Source organism: Tympanuchus pallidicinctus, unplaced genomic scaffold, assembly GCF_026119805.1.
Source record: "Tympanuchus pallidicinctus isolate F22 unplaced genomic scaffold, pur_lepc_1.0 scaffold11, whole genome shotgun sequence".
Taxonomy (NCBI): domain Eukaryota; kingdom Metazoa; phylum Chordata; class Aves; order Galliformes; family Phasianidae; genus Tympanuchus; species Tympanuchus pallidicinctus.
Window position 1 is genome coordinate 1,749,225 of NW_026294627.1, and position 23,236 is coordinate 1,772,460.

The 23,236-nt window shown below is 43.5% G+C and overlaps 1 protein-coding gene across 6 annotated transcripts in view; it reads right to left on the reverse strand.

The window, feature by feature from the left end:
* Positions 1 to 469: 469 nt before the first annotated feature.
* TENM4 (teneurin transmembrane protein 4) overlaps positions 470 to 23,236 on the reverse strand; it is an 810,928-nt gene continuing 788,161 nt past the window's right edge. For all 6 annotated transcript variants that reach the window (XM_052669278.1, XM_052669305.1, XM_052669320.1 and 3 more), the window contains 4 exons: positions 18,150 to 18,446; positions 15,229 to 16,843; positions 11,137 to 11,279; positions 470 to 2,066 (listed from right to left, as the gene is read on the reverse strand). In XM_052669278.1, coding sequence (XP_052525238.1) covers positions 1,308 to 2,066; positions 11,137 to 11,279; positions 15,229 to 16,843; positions 18,150 to 18,446 — 2,814 coding nt within the window. In that variant the 3' untranslated portion in view covers positions 470 to 1,307. The remainder of the gene's footprint in view (positions 2,067 to 11,136; positions 11,280 to 15,228; positions 16,844 to 18,149; positions 18,447 to 23,236) is intronic.

The following is a 23,236-nucleotide window of genomic DNA, read 5'->3' on the forward strand; positions in this document are numbered from 1 at the left end:
CTGCTAACAGTCAACTGGGCTCTCCATTGAACTCAGTCTTGTGTAAGAAACAGTGAGAGGGTTGACTCCAGCATTCCCCTTCTTGTCCCACCACACACAAGCTGTTGCTACTTATTAAACGTTTTAAAATCCCTGCTGCCGAAGTCCTCTAGAGACATTTATCTGCCGTAGTCATAAATGACTTGCCAGCATGCTACTCAAAACTGCATTTCCCAGCCAATAAATACAAGCTGCAGAATCAGGAAAAGCAGGGTTTGGCTTGCTCTAATTTTCAGTGGTATGTCACTGGGATACTATAACTACTTTTAAATTCAAATCAGCTTCCTAAAAATTAACTGGTTTTATCAGATACAGCACAGTGGACTGTTAAACACGTAGCCTCATGTACTGAAACACTATACATTTAATGAAGTAATGCCATTAGCAAATGTACAACATGGGTGCATTAAATCCACCTATAGAACAGCTCTACGTATGAGAGAGGATTTATTTTAGCTTTTCTCAATAGAGCAGGAGTTCCTTTCTTGGCTTTTGCTAGGTTTTAACTAAAACCAGGATTTGCACACACACACGAAAACAAACAAGAAGTATCTACTCTCATAAAAAAAAAAAAAGACTGATTTTTTTTCTTTTTTTATTCCAGTTCAGGAAGGAAGAGAATCATCTTGCAAGTTAATATAATCAGCTCCTTTGCCTCTATAATCTACTTCTGCTCAGCAGGAGCCCCCAAAAAACACTTTTAAGTCCCAAGTGAAACGTGAAAACTACTTGTAACGTCTCTTTTGAGGCACATGATTCAGACGGTCGCTTTCAGAGTTCAGGAATCAGTGTCATCTTCCTTTTCCTTTCTTCTCAGAAAGAGCTCTCCGGCACGCCGTGGGCTCCCTATGTTTTGGGTGGAAGGCTATCTGTCCCTGCCCCAGATCAGAAAGGGTTAGGATGACACAAGTTAGCACAGACACCCATTTCTCACTTCACACCTAAGGACGTACGTTGACGACTCCCCACTTCAAATTCCTCACAAAGGGGAAAAATAAAAAGGACAAGAGACAGTAAATTTCACTGTGATCACACTACGGCAAAATATTCCTTCTGTTCATTGCAAAAAACGTGTGAAGGCCAAATTAAAGGGGAAAAAAAGTTATGTTGCATGAGTTACAGTGCAACTGTATTATTCCTTCTCTTTCTAATTTTCCTCCCCCCCACCTTGTTCAGTTTAGAAAAAGGATTGAGTACAACACAGTCAGGTAAGTGGCCACAAAAGAGTAGCTGTCTTTGGCAAGAAGTCACCGTATCGACCCTCTCTGTCACCTTCTGCCCATTTCACTCTGTCTCATGAAGTGGATGTTGTTGGCGCTGTCTGAGAGTTCTGGGTACTGCTCCACTGAGATCACAAAATAGCCGTCGTAGCCCTGTACCCGGCCTGTGTTTAGCACTTGTTGCTTCTCCCCTTCTGTCCACGAGCGAATCCCCTCCTCCCCATCCCTCAATCTCTGTTGTTCCCGGGCCCAAGCTTGGGCCACGGCGCGCTGCCGGGCCAGCTCCAGGACACGGGCTTTCTCCTCGTCCAAAGTGGTCCCGTAGCGAGTGTTGAGACACAGCGCGCCGTGCTGCAGCTGGATGTCCGTGTAACGTCTAGTCCTTCCACCCAGCACTGTGTTGATCTGGGACACCGTGACGTTGACACCGTTCTCCAGGGTCCTCCGCCCGCCGCTGAGGCCTAGGATGGACAAGTCGCCCTCGGACGGGCCCTGCTTGATGAAGTAGTGCGTGTCAACCCCGTCGATGGTGAAGTGCAAGTTCTCTAGGTAATGGGCATTGTTCAAGATGGCGGCGATCCTCCGCCCGTCCTCGTTGGCAACACTGATGATGTCGGTGGCCACGCGCCCGTCCTTCATGGCAAACTTGACGCCTTTGCCGAAGATAGAGCCTCCGGAGGCGAAGTTCTTGTTCTTCTTGATCTGCTGGCACCCGGCGATGCTGGAGCTGTAGATCCGTTCGAAGCGCTCAAGGGTGACGAAGGCCTTCAGCTGCTTCTGCACTTCACACTGGACCCCTAAAATTGACTGAGAATGGAAAGAAGAGAAAGATGAATTAGAAGGAGATGCCCAAGGACCTGAAGGCACTGCTTAACATGATGGAGACCAGCAGAATAATAGAATCATTTGAATTGGAAAGGACTGTTCAAGGCCACCTAATCCAACTCCCCTGCAATGAGCAGGGACACCCACAGCTCCACCAGTTGCTCAGAGCCCATCCAGCCTGACTTTGAATGTATCCAACAATATTTAGTGAAGAGCTCCACATTTGTTTTTTTTTTTTCCACCTCGCCTTTTTTTAGATCTTCAATTCTTCGCAGTGGAAAAGAGCTGCTGTCAGGTTATTCCCCCTGATACTCAATGTTTCAATAAATAGAATTGTATTTACACTTACAGACTGAAGGAGGTAAAGGGAAAAATGAGTTTTTGCCTTAATGCTGTGAGGGTCTAGTTTGGACTCCGACAGCTGAGCTATTACTTTGTGCTTCAGTGTTCTCCATCTGTAAATAAGAAATTGTTCCTAGAGAATCTGGGGACCATTATGCTTTATAAAATGCTTTGAGGTTTCTGTGTCAAAGTATCAAAGTATTTGTAACAGCTCCCTCTATCTTAATTTCTCCTTGAGCCACATTTCAGTGCCCTGCATTGCAGGTATGACACTCAAAGTTGCCACAATCCCTCTGTATCCCATTCTATCTTGGCCAAAGCAGGTTGTTCAAAACTCAAGGAGGACCCTAAATCCAACTATTTCCCACAAACCCTATACAATGTTCCACACCTTTGTTTGAGATTTGGCTTATACAGAAGAAACACTGCAGGATACGACAGTCTGGATCATTTGTAGTCAGGTATAATACAAAGTCACTTTTGCTGTTAGCGTATAATGGAGCAAGCACAGAGCGAGTCAGCAGCTCATCATTACTGCAAAATGTCTCTGGAAATGCTCTCATCAATTCATGGCAGCGCAGTCTTCTTACAGACCCCTGCTCATGAACAATTATTTGCTCAAATTTCACAAAAGCAAGAGGATGCTACAACAAAACTCTCCTGGCACTGCCAATGGCTCAGCTCAATAATGTAATGACATCCAGGATTAAAAATAGGCTACAAAGAAAAGTTTGCTACACTCCAATTATTTTGAGGAAATTTAATATCCATGAAGGGTATTGCCTTAAACTGTCCACAAGCTAAAGGCTCACATCCTTACCTGGCTGACAGAAGACAATTCAGACAATACAGGCATTGCAGCATGGACATCTTTGCTACGATTTATAAAATGGTGGGGGAAGGGAAATGAACCCTCACTTCCATGGTGGCCATTTCTAGGGAAAGGTTTCAAAGCACAGGGGAAATAAAATTAAGGAATTTAGCATAACTCTCCTGGTGGTTGTGAGCAGTTTGCTCTATGGAGGAGAAAATCATAAGGGAACATAGATATACAAGTTCAAGGATGTATTTTGGGTTTATTCAAGTTAAAACATATAAAACCTAAGAGGGACTTCTATTCACAGTGCCAAGAAAGAAGGAGAAATCCCCTCCACTCCCCCTTTCCATTGCTAGCACAATAGCTGGAGAAGCAATAGGAGCTCTTTCTGGTTCTCTCTGTGCTGCCTGTGGGGGATCTCATGCAGCCTACAGAGTGACATAATTAACAGATGGATGGGGAGCCAAGTCGAGCTCCCCCACCAGATGAACGAGAGCTCTAATTATGCAAAAGATGGACATAATTAATGTAGATGTCACCAATGATGGACATGGGACAATGAGCTTTCTAGGCTCCATGAAGCACACTTATAAATAAGCATATATTGCACACCCTTGGTTAGGTATTTCATTTTCAGAGAGGCTTAAATGGGGATGTATTCTTCTCACATGCTTTTCATAAGGTTTGACTCTAGATGATCCTTGCCCACTGCCCAAGCGTGCTGTATTGCTCCTCCAGCTTGCTCAGTAACTTTTACAAACAATGGGAAAAAGCATTTCTCATTGCCCACTTTGAATCACCATTTAGTGCAGGATCCTTCATTCAAGAATGTTAATAAGGTCTTCTGCACTGTATTTCTACATCTTGGGGTAATTTATGTGCCACCATCTCTCTATACACATCCCTACGTTTACTGAAAGTGAAAAGGGATCCCTAGAATAAATTGCAGCATCTACTCAGTATTACCCTGGGGAAACTTTGAAAAACTGGGCAGTGCCAGCCATGGTTTGGACAAGAATGTTATAGTTCAAAATGATATATTCATAAATGACAGATGCTTGGGCAGCGAGGTCTTGCACTGGCTCTCCTATCATTCACCCTGGTTAATTTTTATCCTGGCTTATGTCATGCTGGTATGATTTCAGACCCCTCCAGCTGCTCTCTCCAAGACATGTCTCCTAACTCTCTAGGTCACTGGCACCTAGCCTCAGGGCCAGGGACTGATCCTAGACTGCTCCTCCTTGGCAGCAGAGACACTCAAAGATGTTACTCTAAAATGTTTGGGATTCTAGTGATGACAAGAACTGTACAGCAAAGTGTAACAGATGATGTCCTGGGGTTTGCCATTAATTCAGGAAGGATTGTAGCCTGGTTGACACATGCTGTGATACAGAAGGTACCACAGCCAGCAGCTGTGACATGAACTGCCTTCATCAACCTCCACAGCCCACTGCGTGGGACTCTCTGGTCTGAGATCTAATTTTTCACTTTTCAATTTTATGTTCAAATATTCTATAGATTTGAATTTAGATCAGCAATGGTCCACTGCAGAAGGAAAGCCAGATTCTGAAAGTCTTTTTCATTTTTTTCCCCTCAACTTATTGACACATTAATAGAACACAGGGCCTTTCCTTTGTCTAATAATAAGATGCCTTTTATTATATGAAATCACACAATTTCCACAGCTCCACTGTTCATCTGGATATCATTTAGAAAGAAAATAAGCAGCACTCACCCCTCTCTTGGCAGGATGTGGAGGTTTAATGGATTACACGTGAGCTAACAGCAATGCACTGTCACTTTCTGCCTAAGGATCCTTAGACAGGACGTAAGGCCAACTGTTTTGTTGGTCCTCTCTGCATCCTCTGTACAGGAAAAGCATTTTTCCTGTTGCATGTGCAATGGCAGGACTGTTACTGACACTACTGGTGGCTAAGAGGTGGAAGGACTGACCAAAGCCATGGAAATCCAGCAGTGTGCCCACTTGGAGGCACTGCAGGTGGCAAGTTTGTAAGGTTGTCTTGATCACTTTTGCTGGCAAAGAAACTGGGCACAGAATCATAGAATGGCTTGGGTTGAAAGGGATCGTAAAGATCACTTATTTCCACCTGCCCTATGGCTGCAGTGGATGTATGGAACTAGCACACATGGTGATACCAACATCCACAGGCCTTAGTCTTGATTTCAGTTCCAGTCCCAAGCAGCTGATCATTGGAACAGTCCTTTGAGCTCCACTGCAGAGTCACCCAAATGGTGGTATCTCATTTTACACACTGCAGGGAGCCCCGCTGGCCCATCACTCGTTGCTTTAAAGTAGTGCAGGTCACCATTCTAGTAGTCATGAGGAAGGCCAGGAGGCTCTGTGACAACTCAAATGGCATCAACAACTGACAATGCCAATCTCTGCTGTTTATAATGGAAGTCTGGACACCAAGTTCACAAGCAGAGACCTAAATTTCGGTGTGGCAAAATCACGTCCAAATGGCTTTCCATTGGATACTGGTTACTGGCCTTCTAGTATATGCCCTTTTACATCATGATGTAGTCAATCCCTTAGGGAAGTAGGGGAACAGAGGAAGCAGGAGAACACTCACAACATTGTAATGCTGAACATCATCACTTAATACTCTAATAATAAAACACATCTCCGCTGTGTTGAAAATGAGCACGGGATGACTTTGAAATGACTTTTTAAGTGCATTTCTTTGATAAAGGAATGTATTTGGCAACTTTTTAAAAAGAAAAGCAAACTCATTCAATAGAAGAAAAAAATACTCAGTTCAGGCAAGCCATGGCATAGCTAGCTGGTATGCTGTGCTGTTAATGTAAAGGGGGTGGAGGCAAACAGATTACATGCAGTTCAAAGAGGCAGTGTATCCCTGACTTTGAAATTACCATTTCTGTTTCATCTTAGAACTCATTTAAATGAACTGGCAGGGAATGGAAACAGAAAATTTCCATCCAAGGCTGCAGTGGTATATAGTATTTTCTAAAGAAATGCCACTGCTTTTAGCTACTATAAAGGAAGGTGTCTGTAAAATCGGCATTAAGGAAGAAAGAGTGGAATTCATAGTTACTGTATTTCAATATTTGTTCTTAGATGTGAGTGACAAATAGGCTGGGTTTGTTTTTCCTCACAGCCTCTTTTAATCAGATGTCCTTAGGTGACATTTCACTTTATCTAGTAACAACTCGTTGGAGAGAAGAGAATGACCTTCATCATTTCTTTGCTGCTGCACAGAGCTCAGGAGAACGGCACATTACAGAGCTCTCTGAATAGCCTCTTGCATTTTCCCTGCACCTCTTGAGGATTTGAAATACCACAGCAAGATCCTATCATCTGTTGTTTTTAAATACCGCCTTCCAGTGCGAGACTGAAAGCTTTAATTTCCCATCAAGGATCCAAGATGTGCAATACATGAATACGTTTCCAAGTTTCTCTGCATCCCCTGCCATTACACACAGAAAGGTGTTTCTCTTACTGCCATATGGATTACAATGCAGAAAAACAGTTCTTCTGAAATAACTGGCCCAAGCTACAATTCTTTTCACTGTCTTTGAGACTTCAACTCTCTTCTCCACATCAGATTGAGTGAAAATTGGCTGAAATGTTGGCAAAATGTAACAAGTGGCTGATGGATAGACATGGAGATGGCCCAAGCCCAGGACAAAGCACAACCCCATGAATGATGTGCACTGGCATAGCCAATTCCTGAAAAGGGGGAAAAAGTCCGTGGGAGAGGCCGTGCAGAAAGCCCAGCAAAATGCAGAATGCCTCCAAAATGCTGCTCCATAAGGGATGTGGGAATCTGGTCCTGCAAAGAACAGAACTCTTCCTGGAGGCACAGTGCTCATGGGGTGGAGAGAAGCACAGATAATATGAGATTTTCAAGAACCACGGAGATGTGTCACTGAGGGCCATTGCAGCCATGGTGGGGATGGGTTGATGATTGGAAATGTGATCTTAGAGCTCTTCTCCAACCTTAGTGATTCTGTGATTCTATGATGTAGCTAACAAGATATGCACTGTTCACCAACATCCCATGTTGCAAACAGAGTTGTTTTGGCTTCAGCAATTACCTGACAGTTCAACAAGACAAAAGGTAAGGGGGTGAAAAAGAAAAAAAAAAAACACAAGAAATTGGATTCAGGTGCAGCAGCTCCACAATATGCCAGGGGTCACCCAGCATCCCCTGTGGCCAATAACACCGAATTTGTTCAACAAACAATTTAGTTACAGCCTCGTGGTTGCAGGGAGGGTGGGGGGAAAGTGCTGCACCACAGTGTATTGGATTTTAAATGTCACTGCAGAGCTGCAGGGGTTAGCACGAGGTTTATGACATGCTAAGCTGGTGGAGGCTCAAAGCCAAAATTATCTCTCCGATCTTGCAGCCCTGCAAGGCAAGCACCAAAAATGTTTGGAAGGAGATGCTAAGCCCCTCTGGTTATGCACGCTGAAGAGATACGGTGCAGCCATTTGCAAGGAGCTGGCAGCTTTGCTGTTATGCTCTGGCTATTCAATCCTCTCTGATAAAAGAACTCACTCATCTGCCAGCTGAGGCTTTGATCAGTGGAGCCAGTGGAGTAACGCACATTTTCTTTGGTCTATCACAAGGGGGGATGTGACCCAGAGAAACTAGGAATCGGAAGAAGCAGAGATGAGAGAGCTGTGGTACGTCATGCAGAGAATATCCCTGGATTTCAAACAGAATGGGCATTGTCCAGTGCCTTGTCCAGGCTACTTTTAAATGATAAAAGATCTACGGCTTCTTCCAAATGCTCTGGAAAGGCATTCTGCAGTGAGATCAATCTCATTAAATGAAAATATTTCCTAAGCTTCCGTTTAACTTTGTTTAATTTCGTCATTTGCCACCTAAGACTTTCAAAAGTTTGAATTTGATTCCACATGCTTCGTAGAATCATAAAGGTTGGAAAAGCCCACTAAGATCCCCAAGTCCAACCCCAGCACATCCCCACCATGCCCACAGACCATGTCCCTCAGTGCCACATCCCCTTCCTTTCTGTGACACCTCCAGGCATGGTGATTCCACCAGCTCCCTGGGCAGCCTGTGCCAGTGATGCAGAGAGGACCACTATGAAGGAGCACGGATTGTTTCTGGGGTGTGTGTGGGAGGGCTGGGAGCAAACAGGACTGAAACATCAGTGTTGGATGCATGGGTACATTCAGGAGAAAATGGATCATAAGTTCAAGTATTATATGTGAATGAGTTCATTTTATACAAATATATGTCTACAATATGCTGGGTGTGACAGAAAGGAAGGGAATTCTGCTCTACAGCATTTTAGAGCCACTTGCTATCACAGCATGATCCTGCAGCTGTAGTCTAAAATACAAACGCTCGTGTTTTGTTGCTGTGATAACACAGGAGAAGAATATGGAACAACCTGCAACAGTTAAATTCCACTTTCAGTACTGTGAATGTAAAGTGACTCATCTGGAAGCACAACAGCTGCAGAAAGCCCCTATCCACCAAGCAGGTCCTTACACAGAGCTCACTGCAGCTTCTTGGCTTACAGACCCAAAGGGGACAGGGAGACTTCTCTCTTTATGCTCATTCAGGCAGATTCACCTAAAATGGGTGGCTGGAAGGGAGGGCTCCTTGGTTTTATTTCCAGCTTCTGTATGAACAAGTGTCAGACTTCATCTCAAGCTGCCCATTAAATTACCTGGTTATTCAGTAAGCTTAACAGTAATACTGAAATGATATAATACTAACAATATTATTTCTATTAATCTGTCTATGTGTTATTATGCACTGTACATAATAATTTACAGGCAATCTTTTGTGCAGCTTTTGAAGGAGTGCTCCCTGTTTGCCTTCTCCTGCACAGCTTTGCCTGGGGAGATACTGTGTCACAGCAATGAGGGGGAGAAATCCTGAAGCTCTTTCTCATTTCAGAAATCATCTCTGTTAGCACTTCACTGTTTAATCTAAAGAAGAGAGGAACAAAAGAGGAATCTGAGCTCCAAAACACAGCTGAGCTCCTGTGGCGTCAAGGTTTTCAAGCATCAACAGGGTATCAAAAGGCATAGATCCTTCTGTCCCCTTCTATTATGAAGTGATACGTCTTAATTTCCAGGAGTTGGACTCGATGGTCCTCATGGGTCCCTTCCAATCCAGGATATTCTATGATTCTGTGATTAATTTAAATCTCTCTTACTGATCCACAAGGGCGGATGGTGATAGGACAAGGGTGAGTGGATTCAAACTGAGACAGGAGAGGTTTAGGTTGGATACTGGGAGGAAGTTTTTCACCCAGAGAGTGGTGAGGCAGCAGAACAGGTTGCCCAAGGAGGTTGTGGATGCCCCATCCCTGGAGGCATTCAAGGCAGGGCTGGAATGTGGCTCTGGGCAGCCTGGTCTGGTGGCTGGCAACCAGAGGGGTTGGAACTGGATGATCATTGTGGTCCTTTGCAACCCAGGCCACTCTACGATTCTATGATTCTATGATTCTATGATTCTATGATTCTATGATTCTATGATTCTATGATTCTATGATTCTATGATTCTATGATTCTATGATTCTATGATTCTATGATTCTATGATTCTATGACTGAAGCTGGTTTATTTTAGTCTGTCTTTCCTGCAACTCGCTCAGTACCAAGGCTGGGTTGACACGTGACCATTCAATTAATTCACAGTATCTCATTTGTACCTCTGAGTGATACCTCAGGGCTGGGGAAACGTGACACTGTATTTCACTTACTGATTTAATAGTATCTGTAAAGGACCTCAAGGATCCGCTGCAGGACAGTGAGATTTCAGTGAACTCTTAGGTAAAGAGCCTGGGAAGGCAGCTGGGATAATTTCCACTTGTTATCATTATCATTTTATTAGCAGAGATCTTAAAAAGCATATTCTGATCTCCCCAAATTGATGCCTCACAGCTCTCATGATGTTCGAATACACAGCAACAGCAAGCTGGAATCTATATCCTAAAGGTAACTCAGATTGAAGAGATAAAATACCCCCGGAATAAAATCAAGTGAGGAGAGGAGACAGCATCCTGAGAGGGAAATGATTTTTTTCAAGGTGATACAACAGATAAGCAGTAGGTCTGGGAGAAACCAGGGCTCTCAGACCCTGACCCAGTGTGCTAGCCTTTAACAGTGCCACCTCCATCTTTCAGCTGAATAACTCCCAATAGAAAGAGAAGGAGAAATGATTGGGCTGTGAAAGCTTTTTCTTGGCAATTTTGTCATTGAATTTTGTGCCAGCATCTGCCAAAATGGCTTGTGATTCAGGCCTGTTTTTAAAAGCATGGCCCACTGGTTTGGGATTAAATCCAGATAGGTAAAATGAAAGTTAACTATTAGCTAAAACTTCTTTCTGGGAAGACCCACTGCAGTGCAGAAAAATTTGCTAGGGAATTACTGGGACTTGTTCTTTTAAGATATTTGGAACCAGACTGAAAACTGCTACTATTGCTACTACTAAAAACTGTAGAAAATGATTCTGTGAAAAGATTTGCTTTTATTTGCCTCCAATAATTCATGGTGCAAAAGCCTTGACCTTTGTTAGCACTATGTGATAGGATAAAAAAACCAGAAATGCATTATTTCATTGAGTGATTACCAGACTGTATAGCAGGAAAAAGACACAGTGGCACTAAAGAACTTATAATCATCAAATCACAGAATGGTTTGAGTTGAAAGGGACACTTAAAGGTCATCCAGTACAACTTGCCTGCAATGAAAACGATTATTCAGTGAGATTTCATTACTGTAATGGGGAGAGACAAGCTGCCTTGGATCAACTCACTCTTAATATGGGAGAACAGGCTGATAGAGGCTTTTTTTTTTACAATGATTGCAACTGTGTACTTTGCTGATAAGGGTGTGAAATACAATATGTAGTTGTATGAATCACCTTGCTGTTGTCCCATTCTTGGGTTTTCATCTGCGTGTGGATAAGCTCATATGATGGCTCCATGGCATCCATGTCTGGCTTGGGGTATCCAGGGATGACGTTGTGTAGCTGGAACCCGAAGGTGAGTAGCCAACTGTTGACATCTGGTAAAGAAGAGAAGCACAAATTAGATTATCTGATAGCTCAAGAAGGGTTGCTCAGGAGATGGATACAAATGAGGACCCTGGCACATGGCACTGCAGCAGTCAAGCCAAAACGATGGGTGTCTATTTTATGTAACAGCTGTATGCTGTTGTCCTACATAAAAGAGGGATTACTGGCACTAAAGGGGACATGATGGAAAACCAAGTGATATGGGACACTGAGAATTAGAACAATAGAAACACAGAGCCATTAAAATTGGAAAAGCCCTCTAAGGTCATTTAGTCCAGCTGTCACTCCATTCCCACCATGCCCACATGGTTCTTAACATCTCTGGGGACACTGACGCCCCCATCTCCCTGAGTAGCCCATTCCAATGCATCACCACTCCTGAGAATGCTTCCTAATATCCAACCTGAATATACTCCATTAGACATGGAGTGTATTTACTTGACAGGAGACTAGAAAATCTGTCCTGATTTTCAGTTGCACAGCTATTAGGAATAGCAGCTTGATGTTGACCTGCTGGAGGAAATAATGATGAGGCTGGCCAACTCCTTGATAAGCACTGCTTCCCCCTTAACTTCAGAGCATTTAATGATCACAACTTGTTTGCCTTCACTGGACTTCAGAGAAGGGCACACCTGCTACAATCCCCAAGCAAGTTGGTGTGCTTTTGGCACGCAAATAGCAATTGCAAGAAGCAGAGAGGTATGGAGGTAAAGTTTAATATCAGCTCCCAGGGGTCTTACATGTTTTGTGTGTTACTGGGATGATGCTAGTGATTGCTCTGTTCCAAGCTGGAGTGCAAGGGGCTTGTTTTTCATTTTGCTAAGCTGAATAAACATTGCTGAAAAGAGTCTGTAAAAGGGATCAAATTAAATAATCAAATATGCATCTTTGAATATTTTTTCTTTGTCCCCCCTGAGCCTAAATGAATGTTTTGAAGAGCTGGTCGGAAAAGAAATTATGGATGCAAATGGCAAATAAGGCACTTCCAGATGACTGGAGAACCAGGAGCCAAGCAATCACACTATCTGTTGCTTGTTTTCTTACAGGCCAAAATGTTTGGGGTTGGGCAGATGTCCAAAAAGCCCTTGCAACAATCCATGTGGAAAGAGGAGGATCTCTGTAATAAAAACACTTCTGTTCACTCTCTGTACAGATTGTTTTTGGAGTGTTTTTGAAACAGAGGGGTTGGGGGGAGGGAAAGAAATTAAAGCCTTGTTTGATTATTTTTTCGCTTAGCACTAAGCCAGCCTGCTTCCAACCCCTTCTCATGTGAAACGAAGACCTTTGATGTCCATATTGCAGACCAGGTGGTCAGGAGAACAAAGTAAAACTGTGAAGGTCGGTATTGGTGCAGGAATCATTTTCCGAGCACTTCACAAATGTTAAAAAGGACACAGAACAGGGATGCTGAGCAGCAGAAGAATACGTAGCATGTCTGGAAGGGCTCAAGACAGGGTTTTTTTTGATACTTCTCAGAAAACTGACTTTCAAAACATTTGCAAACAGGAGCATGCTCTTTTTGGGAAGAGGTGTTGGAATGCCCAGAACAAAAATAAAAACCAAAACAAAAAAACCCACCATAGCAAGAAGGTGTGGAGCTGAGAAAACAGAGGGGAAAATATTAATTTGCCAAGAAGCAGTGACAACTTTTTTTGACAGAAAAGTACATTTCACATCACATAGTATTTTTCAGCTACAGTAACCCTGCCAACACATTTCACAGTAAATTCATTTGAGGGCAAAGAAAAAGAGTGCTTAATGCAGACACAAGTAATGGAAATGTCAGTTCAATCCATCAGGATTGCTGAAACTGGCAGTAAAGCTCTGTGCCATGAAGTGTACAATCACTAAAATACTCATGTTTAACAATGGGCCTCTCAAAACGTAAATACCTGCTTCTCCTGCTCTCCCCTCCACTCGCCTCCCATTTGTACCCACGGGCTCAGAAACCTCACATTTGGAGAGCAAAGCACGTGGTGTTTGGCTGTGCCTTGGGAGCTGAGCTTCCCTATGGACAGTGGCACAGAGAGCAGCTTCCCGTGCCCCAGTCAGGTGTGGCCGTGATGCCCAGGACAAAGCCATCACTGCTCCTGTCCATTGGGAGCCTGAGAGCTTCAGCAGAAAGAATCATTCCTGTTGGAAAGATCAGTGAGATCATCCAAGCCAAGGGAAATGGCAGACAGCAGCCAAGCAACACGGCGCTCATCCCAAGTCTTGACCCGTTTGTTCCATGCTGACGAGGGAGGAGAAACTTAAAACATGTATTTGGGCTCTGAATTCCTTAAAGACTGAAAAAAGAGAACTTTTAAGATGATGGAAAAAATTACTTTCTGTTTTTTTTGAAGTATTAATGACTTGGATTTGAGCGTCTTGCTGTTATCATCGGAGCTGGGTGGGAAACTGCCTGCTCCGAGAGAGCATTTGAAATGTTGTCCTGTCTGAATGACAGCAGGAAAATAAAATATGCCATGCAGTGACTGTTCAAATACTAGAGTAGTTCAAGACAAGAATTTCATATTGAGACATTTCATTTGGATTTTGACTCTTTTTCTATCCTAGTTTCCTACACCAAGTAGGTTTGGAAAGGCTGAAAACCCAAACAGAATTTTTCTTTCAGATTATTTTGGAATTTGTCATTTAGGCAATTTCAAGAGCTGTGAGAAACATTTCTGCTGAGAAATCTCTCAAGCTCAACTCTCTCTCATCAACAAATTCCATTTTGACAAACGAGCTTTTTCTTGATAGGAAAAATATATCAAAGTTTAATTATGCCACATATAATTATCAGTGAGGCCAACACAACAGCATTTTAGTTTGCATCTTTTGGCATATTTTGCTTTCTTCGTGGCATTATCTTCCTAGCTCTAGAGAAAACAGCATTTTGTTTAAAAAAATATCAATCTATTCCTTATGATTACTGCAGAAGAAACTGAAAGCATGGATGCTGATGGCCAGAAAAGCACACTGAATAAAACACAGGCTTTTTATTTTGTAATATTTTTTTCTTTTTTTTTGCTATTAAGCCAATATCATAACTTAGGGAAATGCAAATATTCTTGTTGCATATGGAAAAGTTGTGATAGACGCAGCAGGATCATCTAACCATAACTCTGTCTCCTTAAGAGCTATGCACATTTGATTTGTGACTGTCACCTTGTTTTCCGATGGGGAATGTATGGAAAAAGAAGCCCCAGCAAAATAGTTTCCTTAAACATTACCTCAGTGTCGCAGAAAGTATGAGTATAGGATGGACATTTAACCTACAGAATGATTTTCTGTATAAAAAACATGCCTAGAGTTCATATTCATGCCATTTTATGAAGTCCCTGGGGAAGGAGCTCAGAGGTTATGTCAAGCTGTTGGGTTGGCATGCCCTAAGATCTGGCCTTAAAGTCTAAACCACCCGTTTTTTATTGACTTTTAGCAGAAAATGTTAATTCCACGGGGCAGATTAGCTTTGAACTACATGGTTACTGCTGTGTGCTCTGAAATGGAGGACTATAAAAAAAGGTTTAAGTCGCCACTGCCATTCTGCTAAAACAAATCTGCATGCCATTTGTTTAGTTGTAAATAAATCTCTAGGCAAAACTGTGTAAACAGAGCCGCCCCTCTACAAAGAGTGAGGTTATCAGGATATTAATTGGAAGCTAAACTTGGGATATCTGAGGGAACAAACAACTGAAAGCAATGTAAAGATACTAAACACCAAGAAAGAGAAAAGGAAACAGATTTGGGAATTACAATCTCTGTTTACGCTAATGAATTAAACATGCCCTCAACTACTCTCTGACGCAGGGGTCAACTGGCAAAGAAAAGCTTGTGTCCATTATGCTGAACACTGGAAAACCTCGGTGACAGGGATGCCATGAGAGAATCCTATTCACCAATGGTAAGCTGGAGAACAGTTTGTGATTGCCTTAATTAATTCAAATGTCTTACCTGTCATGTAGCATTTGATATCCTGAGAGTTGCTAATGGGATTATTGTTTTTAAACATGTACAGGTTGAAAGGCATGATGTTATTGCTACTCAGGTGCTTCCACATGTCGTGGTCTGGACTTGTCCACCGACCTGCCAGCACATCATAGTCTCTCCGTCCCATGTGGATGAGCTTTGTGAGGGGATCATACAGTCCTCCATGGTAGCCTATGATGATCTGGAAGTTGGGATTGGTATCCATGTAGATCTCCCCATATGCTGTGTATAGTATCTGCTTAATCATTAAGCCAGTCCCACTGAAGACAGCCAGAGGAGTGCCAATGTTATCACAGGCTATGTAAAATTCATCGCCACTGCTGAGCTCCATTGCAAACAGGTGGCCTTGGAGATCATAGTACAAGGAGGTGATCTCTGAGCTCGAGTGGTTGTACAGATGAGTGACCTTGGTTGGGTTGGTCAGGTCTGCATAGAAGAACTGCAAATGATGGCCATGGCTGGTTTTGCTAGAGACTCTCCTTCCTAGGCCGTCGTAGCGGTACTTCACACTCCAGCCACTGGCTTTGTTGTAGGCTTTGATGAGCAGACCAGCTGAGTTGTACTCAAAAACGTCATTGCCTCTTTGCTTCAGGAAGCCATCTTCATCCATTTTGTACTGCACATCCCCCAGTCTAGTAATCCTATCCCTGAGGTCGTATCTGAGTGGAGTAAGGCGGGCACTATTCCCTGGACTCAGCAAATGGAGGTTTCCATTTAGGTCATAGCTGTAGCGCCACAGTGGTTTGTCATTGATAGATACCGTCTGCAACTGGCCATCAGCATCATACTCGTATGAGTACCTCGTTGTGTTTGCATAAGGTCCAACCTTTAGCTCTTTCTTAACAACTCTCCCCATGTTGTCATACTGCACAGTCATCCAATACATGAGTGACCGGAATATTTCGTACTGGACCTCCTTCATCCTGCCATAGGCATCAAAATGTTTAGTGTGAGTCATGACAGCAGTGGTGATAATCTGATTGATGTCGTAGTAAATCACTCCAAATTTACCAAATTGCTCAGTTTTGCCTGACACATCATCGTACCTGTAGAGATCGATGGGTAAAGGTGTCTCATTGATGACTGCTTGCATGCTGGTCACCCGAAAACTGTTGTCATAATTATAGTCAAAACGTGCATTCACCATGCCTTCCTCAGTGAAGCGGAAAATCTGTCGGTCAATGAGGGGTCCTATCTGCCTGTATCTGATGGTACATGTGAACCCTTCATTCTGCAAGTTTATTGTCTTCAGCATGCCAGCAGTTTCATCGTAGGTGAAACTGATCTTTGTGGTGTCGTAGAGCATTTCAGCTAGCTTGGACAACTTTCCGTACTTGTAGATGACACGTCTCCCCGTGCCCAAGTACAGTGTGTGGAGGAGCTGCTCATCCTCTGTGAAATCCTGAATAACGGAGGCGTTGCCTTCTGGGGGTCGGTAGATGTTCCTGTAGTAACCAATGGAACGGATGGTTTCTAAAGTCTGGCGGGCGACGTTGGGCATGGTCACTGATGACAACCGGTCATTCTTATCAAACTCAAAGATGTACTGTCTCTGGCTGTGAAGGAGCAGCACCATGGACTAGGTGGGAAGGAGAAAGGAATATATTATAATACTGGTTTTCAGGCAAAATCTATTTGAATTCCAAAGAAATCTGCAAATTTCTCCAATTCAGAGAATAGGGCGAGTGAGATAAATCCATGCACCTACAGGACAAAACAGTGCATGACAGTAAGCAGCTGCATGGCCCACCAAGCAGAGTGGACTGGAGGCAGAGGCAGCTATTGCAGTGAGGTAGGTCTAAGTTTAAAATACTCATCTGTTCAGATCAATACCATGTAGCTGTCTCTCAGCTCAACTTCTCCACGTCATTAGCTTTTACAAACTAACTAAAAAAACTGGTAGAGAGACTCAAGCAATGCTTGGAGAAGTACCATCCTGACATGTTCCAATGGCCAAATAACTCATTGTGTCTGCATATCTGTGGCAGGGAAGTTGGAACCTGATGATCCTTGGGGTTCCATCCAACCCAAGCCATTCAATGATTCTGTGGTTCTATGGTTTCCTATTACTCACTTACCAAACTTCTGCTCCTGTGCTTATTTCTTAGAGGCTTTTTTTTTTTTCCCCACATAACAATCTACATGGATTGCATAATCAAGGTGCAAATCAACACCTCCTGCTTTTTAAAAGCTACGTTACAATAGTTTCCTAAACTGATGTAGAGATAAGTTCTATATAAAACTAATGGATAAAAATATCAGCCCCAGCTATGCAGTAAGTGGATCTATGGGACAGGGAGTAGTGTAACAATGAATAATAATACCAAAAGAAATTAAGTCCCATGCCAATCTGCAAGTGCAGTCTACAGAAAACCCTACAAAGTGTTTACAATGGTCTGGCTGAATTTGTGCCTGGCGCTTTTCATAACATGTAATTCTTATGAAGTAGGAATGAGCTACCCAAAGAAGTGAGAATGTCAGACTGTGTGAGTTGTTTTCTCATGGAAAATCCTACTGGAAGTCCCTACTGTTTACTCCTCTGACTTCACCTGAAGATACTTCATATTACAGTTAGCTCGGAAAAAGAAAGCTGTGCCTAAAAATCAAATGCCAAAGCTCTACAGGATTACAGGATTAAGACATGCTCTCAGTTTGATTGGGAAAGAATACTGCCCTCAGGGGTATTTTTCACACTATTTTCAACTGATCTTTGGTAGTTTGGCACTGAAGTTCCTATGTATATCATTGTGTAGGCAGAATATAGGGAAGAGTATTGAACCATAACGCCCAGTGCTTAGCTAATGTGAAGCAGCACAGCTGCAATTAAAGGACTGAAGCCCATTTCCACCAAAAGCACCACCAGTGAACAGTAGGAAGACTCTCACCTTCTCCAAATAAGTGTAACTCCATGATTTGCCATCAGCAAAGATCCTGGATGTAATTCTGCCAGACTGATCGTATTCCATCCTTTCTGACATCGTGCCCCTCTGAATGCCTGCAATGTGTCCTCCAGGGGAATAGGTCACATTGACCCCGTTGAGTCTGCTGCTGGGCGACCAGAGGCTGGGCCTCCCTGCCTGGTCGTAGAGGATGCGGAGTGTGAACTTGCGGTGGTCATCATAGATTTTCTCTGTTCTCGTCACACGATCGAAGTCAAGAGACAGCAGGTTTCTGTTGTGAACCTACAGGAGGGAGATAGAGAATTAGGAAGCTGGAAATTCAGTTACAAAGACTGCTCTTCTTTCACCAAACACCTCTTTGGATCACACTGTAGACTATCCAGGTGTCCATTGCCTCTGGATAATGTTTTCAAGGCTAAGTGTTGGTGTAACAATTCTTGACTTTAGTGAGGACAGAAGCAGAAGAACTTTGGAAACATCACCACGGTGAAGGAATATTGCCTGTATCCCAAACCTAGGCTTAGGACTGATACAGCAGATGTGTTATAGACCTACAGAGTATGTAAAGATAAATTGCTGCAAGGAATGTTTGCAAAATACTCCACTAGTTAAATAATCGAATCATGGAATCATAGAATCACCAAGGTTGGAAAAGATCTCTAAGATCATCCCTTCAACCATCCATCTATCACCAATAATTCCCATGCCCTTAGTACAGCAGTCTGGGATTATACAAATTTTGCTTTCATGGACATAAAAACAAACAAACAAAAACAACAGAAAAAGTGAATGTTGTGTCACTACAGTTGAAAGTTGAGCTTTTCTGTGACTTCACTGCATGTACTGAAGGTGAAGCCTTCCACTTGAGATGAAATATGGAGGCTTTGAGCACAGCAGATGTTACACAGAGCAGCAATAGCTGGAGTTTTAGTTTCATTGTCCTGGGGTTATTCTGTGTAGCATAATTACACTTCTGTTACCTCCACTGCCTTTGCATCTCCAAAGATCAAAGGTATCTACTTCAAAGGCAGGAGAAGGAATACATTTTGATTCGGGGATTGTAGTGCACAGCATTACAAAAAGGACCTGATAATACAACTCATGTTTAGCTGCATGTGCAAGACTTATAAAACCACATCACTGCAGCAGTACAATATTGCACAAGGATGAAAACCCCACGTTCCCAGTACGAGCTTGCCAGTGAAGACAGCTGCTTCTCCATCCCACCACTTTTGAACTTTTTTCAGCTAATGAACCTCTTTTTTTTTTTTTTTTTTTTTGCAGAAAGGTGCAGAATTTTCTTGGGTGAACTGCAAATTCCAACAGATGAATTTTTTCAGTTCCCTTTACTTCTTCTTCTTTTTTTTTTTTCTTTTTTTTTTTTTTTTCTGTTTCCTTCAGCTGTTGCCAATAAATCAGAGTTTTTAGGTCTCTTCAGGCTGTCCAGGCTGCAAGTGAAAATATCCTGCTCTGGGTAAAAGCAACACTCCTGACCCCAACACAGCCCTCAGCCCTGGTGCAGCTTTGATCCTGGCTATTACTTGAGGGTGTATGTTGAATTCCCACTATACTTTGAGGGATGTGGGAGTATCTAAGAGCTCAGCAGGAACAGAAAGGATGTGGTAGAGCCAATGGAGAAGTGGTGTGCTGAATTCCATGTGAGACCTGGAGGAAGGTGAGAGGGAAAGGCAGGAGCACTGTATGATTTCAGTGCTGAAACCTGAGGAATGGGCACACTGTGAAGTCAGATGTCAAAAGGAATCTCGGAAATGGAGGAGGGAAGAGGCAAAACCAGGAATGGAAGAGGCAAAACCATGGATGAGGCCAACTGAGGCAGAAGGAATCTGTGCTGTAATGTTCGAGTAAACATGATGTAAGAGGGAGCAACTGAAAAATTACTTTCAGTTCATGAATAACAGCGATAGAACAGTGGTATGCCTTGAGAAAAGAGGGTATGTGGAAAGGTAGATAATGCTCCAATTAAATGTGCTGCAGTGTTTAAAAAAGAATGCAAATGGTAACGGGAGAAAGGAAATCAGCCAAAAGCCCTTTATAAGAGGCAAACTGGGAAATAATTAAAAAGGTATCAAAACTCTAAGTACAGATGCACATGTGTAAGCAACAGAGCAATTTGCTATCTCATAGGGGCTTGCTGCTGTAGATACAGAAACAGAAGTGGCAATTGCTTGGGAAAAAAAAAAAAAAGAGAGAAGAAAAGCAGTAAGGAATAACATCTCTGCCTTCCAGCTATTCACAGAACAGCTCCAGCGCAGCATCTGCAGCTCCTTCTGCTCCTGGTCCATGCCAAGGGAGCTGGAAAGAACTCTTGCAGGGCTGGGCAGCGATCATGGCTGGAAGCGGCCTCCATGATCCTTCTGCCAGCAGCAGTGCCATGCACTGACTGGAGGAACCAAGTAACAGAGGTCCTGAGTGGAGCCAGGAGTTGGACTTCCAACTCAGGATGTCCTATGATTCAATGATAATGGGTCCCAGGGTAAATCTTAAAGTCAGCTCAAACCTCTGTATCCCATTACGGTTGCTGTATGTCACCCCACCCTCCCCACTCTCTGGCAAGGGATTTCTGCAGGGCTAGTTGGAACCAGTCTCCTTTTTGGGGATTCTTTTTTTTTTTTAAGATTTATTTTCTCCTGTTCTCCCAACACAACTTTTCCAATGCAGTGCCAACAGCCACCCCTCAGGGTGATGGGCAAAGGGAACCCGACACTACCAGATAGCCTCTGAACAGGGGCTAAATCTTTTCATCCTTGTTCAAGGGCACGCCTTGAGCAGAAGTGAATTTCCTGCAGGAGCTCTGACAGGGCTGCAGGCTTCAGTTCAACAAGTATATTTTATGGTGGGCAGCTAAATAAGGTGCCATCCTATAGCCCAGAGTCCTCATACTGAAAAGAGCTCTTAAAAGCTTCTGCAAAAAGCTTTTGCCCCTTCAGAGTATTTGATAAAGCCTGCTATCAGCACAGGATTGAGAGAGAGTAAATATTAACCCATAGTGCACTTGACCTCTCTCTGTAGTGGGTAACCCCAAACTTACATTCTATAGCATTTCCATTTGACCTCTTGGTTTGCTCTGGAAAGTCAGGAACACAAACGTGCCCACATCTCTGATCTCTCCAACGTTTCCTACAGAGCTCCTTCAGCTTAAATAATAATTAAACAGCATGCATTGACCTCCCTGGGTGCACACGAGCACAACGGGGCAAGATTTCTCATAAAAAGGCAGTGATAACCTTCAGCAGAAGAGCGCAAACAGTACTTCAGCAATGAGAACTCCAGGAGCCAATAACATCCACATGGTAAATGGTTGCCTACAAAGCAATTTCCTCAGAGAACTGCTATAAAATTATTGGGGTGACCAAATCCAAGCCTCAACTCCTTGCAGAAGTTCTGGAGATGATGCAGGACTGCCCTCAGTAGTGAACACCAGGAACAGTTGGTGGCTTATCCCATGAGAGCTCTCTGGTCACATTGGTTCTGGTGAGTCTCTGGGACACGTGGTCTTAATGCCAGTGTTGATCCAGTCTTGGGAAAAAGGAATCAAACTACAGTGCAATGATTAAATGAGACAGTTGAGGCAGCAGCACTGCAGATAGGGTTTTTGCTGCTGTTGGCCAAGGAGGGGTTGAAGTGGTGGTCAGACAGCAGAGATACCTTGCTGCTGTGTGGGTGGGTCAGAGAATTGCTGTTTTTCATAGGAGGTGAGGGATCTGAGAAGGGAAAAGGCCTGCTTTGATACATTTCTGCTGCTTTCATAGAATCATAGAAACATTACAGTAGGAAGACCACTAAGATCATCCAGTCCAACCATCAACCCATCCTCACCAAAGCCAGTAAACCATGACCCTCAGTTCCACAGCTACCCTTTTCTTGATCACTACCAGGGATCTCCACCACTTCCCTGGGCAGCCAATGCTAGTGCATTACCACTCTTTCTGAGAAGAATTTTCTTCCCAATATCAAATCTGAAACGGCTGCCTGGCTGAGTGCAGCATCATATCAGCACTGCAGAGTGGGAAAGAGGCATTGGGACTGTTCGCTTCTTCCATGAAGGAGTCCCTGCCTCGTGCCTTATTCTTGCCATGAAAAACACCTGCACTACATTATTTCCTAGGGTGGTTTGAGGAGGCAGCTGAGAAATTGGCCTCGTTGTGCCAGGAGCTGTTTGAGCTCATGGCAACATGCCATCCATCCTCTGCAAAGATGACAAAAAGGGCCACAACTCATAAAGCATGGATGTGTGCTGAGAGGATGCTGGTTGCAGGGGAACTTCATCTTTCAGGTTGGATATCAGGAAAAGGTTTTTCACTGAGAGGGCAGTGAGCGTGGAACAGGTTCCCTGGGGAAGCAGGCATGGCTGCAGGAGCATCTGGAGAAAGCTCTGACTCATGATCTGATTTTTAGGTGGTCATGTGTGGAGCCAGGAGTTGGACTCGATCCTTGTGGGTCCTTTCCAACTTGGGATATGCCATGATTCTGTGAATTTGCAGGGGCCTGGTGCTGCCTTCCTCATCTCACAGACCTCCTGGGGAGACGTGGGGTGCAGCCTTGCTGGGTGAGCTCTTTCCCCAAAGCCCAAAGTCAGGGCTTTGCTGTTGTCTTGTGGGAGCAGTGGGGTGAAGGAAAGTGGTGATTTATTCACATACGGCACAAAAACGCTCAAGTTTCCCCAGATGAACAAAAATATGTTGAACTGAACTTTGCTAAGCTTCTCCCTTGCCAGAGAAAGCAGCAATTACTGGCACAAGGGGAGAGGAGAACATGACACGGAATATGTTAAATGCTGGGCAGTCCCCAGGGAAGCAATTAGCACCTTGTAGGTTTCTGGCTTAGGGGTGCAGATGCTGCCATGCAGGTACAGACAGGCTGCTTAAAACTCTTCATCCTCAGATGTTTTGAACCCCTGAACAGAGCTGTAACTGAGTCCTTCCATGATGTAAGGTGCTCTTCTACTTTGCTAGGAGCAGGAACAGCCCCCAGAAGGCTCAAAATGTGAATAAATGCTGGCAGATTTATTGGGACCCAAGTAAACGGCCTGAAAATTCATTCTGCAAGTGCTT